The 4,285-nt window shown below is 33.6% G+C and overlaps 1 protein-coding gene across 2 annotated transcripts in view; it reads left to right on the top strand.

Annotated features, from left to right (window-relative positions):
• LOC106461929 (trophoblast glycoprotein-like) overlaps positions 1 to 4,285 on the top strand; it is a 13,749-nt gene that overhangs the window by 6,500 nt on the left and 2,964 nt on the right. The window contains exon 1 of one of the 2 annotated variants that reach the window (XM_013921794.2): positions 1,739 to 2,017. The exons of the other annotated variant lie outside the window; for it this stretch is intronic. Coding sequence (XP_013777248.1) covers positions 2,010 to 2,017 — 8 coding nt within the window. The 5' untranslated portion in view covers positions 1,739 to 2,009. Of the gene's footprint in view, positions 1 to 1,738; positions 2,018 to 4,285 lie in introns of those variants that run through there. 2 annotated transcript variants of the gene reach the window in all.

The raw sequence follows: 4,285 nt of genomic DNA on the forward strand, positions 1-4,285 counted from the left end.
ATTAAATTTCTCTGGGGCATCACATTGATTAAGTTTATTAGTGTTAGTAGCTGTCTTTTCGATGATAATTTTAAGAAATTTGCTGATTTTATAAAGACAGGATTTTAAATGTTAGATTCCTAAATTCAGAATTTATTGGAAATTGAAACTGGTTGTAGTGTAGAATTTAAAATACCTGGTTGGTTATAAGTGCGATGGGGTGAACTCTAGGGTATATAAAGGTCAATGTGGGTGGTTTTGCGACAAACACTCGCGGAGAAGCCTTCATATGTATATAAGGAGGTTGATAAATGATAGTTTTATGTTTTTCGTATTCTATAGTGATTTTACAGCAGAGTGTTCTTTGTTAAATCTTTGTACAGAAAGCTAGGCTTGTTATCGACCGGAAAAACTTGTGAATGCGTCATCAAGGAATCGTAGCCAATATACAGGAAGAAATAATTTAATGATCGGGGTATACAAATCATAAATAATTTACAAATCACAGGGGAAAATGGATTACCTGTGGATGTACCATCGATCTGATCACATTTTACGTTGTTAAAATGCAAGTTGGTCATTTTTGTAGCCAATTTTAACAATTCTGCAAGAAAAAGGCAAGGAAGAAAATTTCTAGGTCCTACATCCCGAAGAAGATGGGGAGACAGACTTGAAAGGAAAGCTGGATTTATTGCACGTTCATCTTTTTGTGACAGACAATTATTTGAGGGTTCTACATCTCACAAAAGATGAGGAGACAGACTTTGAAGGAAACTTGAACGTGTTGTGTGAGCATCTGTTTGCAACAGACGATGATCTGAGGCTCCTATGTTCCTGTAAAAGTTTACATGTCAACATTTATTGATATTCTTTCTTGTGATGAGACAAAACAACCAACTAACCACATGTCAACATTTATTAATTTTTTTTTCTTGTGATGAGACAAAACAACCTACTAACCACATGTCAATATTTATTGATATTTTTTCTTGTGATGAGACAAAACAACCAACTAACCACATGTTAATATTTATTGATATTTTTTTCTTGTGATGAGACAAAACAACCTAGTAACTACTAAACAATCAGTTTATTGTTTAGTTAATTTGTTAATTTGTCTTTATTTCTCACATACCTCATATACTCCAACAATTATACTTTTGATATTTTTACAACTGACGATAAAATGAATCATGGTACATGTTAAATCACTGTAACATGATGAACCATGTGCATGGTAAGTCGCTATAAAATGGTTAATCATGCTGCATGGTAAGACCTACAATATCACTTTCTTAATATACTGTTAGTGCATAATCGTTATTCGAATGTACTTTTCCGATACTTTAAAAAACAAAGGGGCTTTTCAGGTTTTTTTTTCAACTTAAAATTTTCTTATTGAACATATGCAGTTTGATAAAGAGAGCCTAAGAAACATTAAGTACTTTTCTAAGAAGTGTTTGTATACGACAGTTGTGGAGCATTTGCAGGATTAATTTGTTGTTTGTGAGATTCTTGTAAAATCTATCCTTTTTTTCTTATATTGTTGACTTTACTTTCGTATAGTAGAACATTCATAACAAACTTTGGAACTGGTCTACTTGTGATTTCTGTTAGACGCTGACTAAAACCGGACGTTTTGAATGACTCACATGGGCGAGAGTGCAAAACACACGTCACGGCCTGACGCGCTTTTGAGAAGGTAACAAACAATGCGTACATGTACATGACTAAAAGGGTGAGTAGCGGTGGGGAGGGGGGAGATAGTAGGACAGGTTCTAGAGTAGAAACCAACCGAGCCTTGCTAGGCCAGTCCGGAGAAGCAGGACGCCATATTCGAAAAGTGTAAATCACGTTAATATACCTTTGTTTCCCTCATCTTTAAGTTGGCTGTGTAAAGAATAACTTTGGGAAATGTGTAACAAAGATTTCGTGAAGATTGTAATTTAAGTTCGTTCCTGGCAGAGCTTCTTACGGCCAATCTTTACAGGAACAACCAACAGGTGTTCCTTGCTCTATCTTCAGTTCGAATGTGCAGGTATGCTAGTTCTCATATTGTGCATTAAGACCTGTCGCCGTTATTTTTAGTAACTTGTTAAAATGGAACATTTCCTTAAGTCTGTCATGTTAGTTAATTGTTGTAATTATAACAATAAGATGCTGTACTTGTAGTTGTTTTAGTATAGCTTCTAAAAACGACGAAACTCGTTAAAAATAACAGCTACTCGAACGTCAGAAAGGTTCATTTTACATAGCTCTACTGCTAATACTAGTGTGGCTAATAAGTATTAGTCATATGCTCTACTACTAGTATTAGTATTAGTAGTAGGACTAATAAATGTTAGCCCTATGCTCTAATGCTAATACTAGTAGGGCTAATAAGCATCAGCCCTATGGTATACTGCCATTACTAATAAGGTTAATAAGTACCAGTCCTGCGCCTTATTTCTAATTCTAACTGGGCTAATAGGTATCAGCCCTACTGATAAATTTATATTTTACATTGCTATCAGCTGTTTCCTACCGTTATGTGATGTTTTTGAAGATTTAAAAGGATTAATTCTAGCGTTGAGAGTTTTATCTATAGAACTCTCTCCTTACACTGTAGCTCTTTACATTTGTATTGTAATTTTTATGCTCCTTTTTAAGATAAAACTGTTTTGCATCATTTGATAAAATTTATCTATTCTGTTTTTATGAACTTATGCCTGAATGAATTAATCGTGTGTTAACTATCTAGCTAATAAACAAATACTTTACGAGAGTGACACAGAAGACGCACAATACAAGTTTATGAAATTGTTTGCTCAATTTATTCAAGAAAAAAAAACAATTTACATATTTTGCTGATAAGTCAACTTAAGTTATTTTCATGTAGAAATTATTCGTCATGTAGTAGCCGTAAACACTGTATAATTCAGCTTCTTAAAAATCCCCCAGGGGAGGGGACAACAAACACTTTTGTTAGAGACATATTCTATAATTTATATTCATTTCTTCTTTTCTGTTCCTAATTTATTATAGAAATAAAGTTATACGTTTTATAGATTTTTGTTATGTTCTGTTAGATTATGAGGAAGACAGACCAGTGTTCTGTCAAAACTTGTAGTATGCCCCCCCCCCGAATAAGTCATTTTATTATGCTTATAAATTGTTGTTTTGTAAATTAGTATCACTTGTTTGTGTGTTTTTAATTGCAGCATTCATTTTGTTATGGATACTTCTTATAACAATTCTACGAATAACCAACGATCCATACTTTCCGTTAAAATTGTAATTTTTATGCCGGTTTATTTTTTAAGTTTTTATACATGTTCATGGAATAGACAAAACATTTATAAACTTTTAGTATAGCCATATCCCCGATAGCTATAACTTTTACAATAATTTGCTTAGGAATACAATAGGATGTTTTTTGAATCCTTGTCGATCCCTACTATTAAGTACTACTGTACTTAATAAATTATTTACAGTGTTATGTCTAGTTAAGAGTTCTGTAATGTTCTAGCTTACAGAGTGTTATTCGGTGACGAGGAACCCACTTTGAGACTAATAATGGCTGGAGACGGCTTGAATGGGTAATGAAGAAAAACTTTAATATAAGTTTAACATAACAGCAGATGTACAACGTTTCGACAAGGTTTTGTCATCATCAGCTCTTTCTAACTGCTACTGAGATTGAGAAGCATCTCTACTCTGACCACAAGGTTAGGCTCATATGAAAGGGATAACAACAAAATCAGCCAGTAGAGGCTTCTCCAGGAAGCTAGTGCTACCCCAAGCAAGAATCCAGAAGCTCAACTTAAGAGAAGAAATAAATCCATAAAGAACTCAACTGGCCTACATTTTCTTAGATGATTCTGAGCTATCACAATAGGAGAGATACAAAACCCTTAAGCTAACTCACCTGGATATGACTGATATAATGGATTGTGAAGGAGTAAAATCTATATAGATAAAGCAAAAAAGTGTGTCTGTCTGTCCCTTATCTAACTACTTGTAGGTCACTTGGTCAATCTCAACCAAAAGTTGTGTGATGATAGTTTCAAACCCCCCACTATTGCTTTTATTGAACATTTATCATCTTTGACGTAAGTAACATTGATTATATTCATAAATGGCCCCAAGTCCTTATACCAAAAAAATCTATAAAACAACATACACAGTGTGTGTGTGTATGTAGAGGGCACACAAAGGTCTTATATATTTCAGAGAGTGCATTAACACTCTTTTTGGGGGAATGCAATAAAAAAAATGTCCACCACTATTGCAATCTTTTTATATATATATATATATATATATATAC

This window comes from Limulus polyphemus, unplaced genomic scaffold (genome assembly GCF_000517525.1).
Source record: "Limulus polyphemus unplaced genomic scaffold, Limulus_polyphemus-2.1.2 Scaffold1059, whole genome shotgun sequence".
Classification (NCBI taxonomy): Eukaryota; Metazoa; Arthropoda; class Merostomata; order Xiphosura; family Limulidae; genus Limulus; species Limulus polyphemus.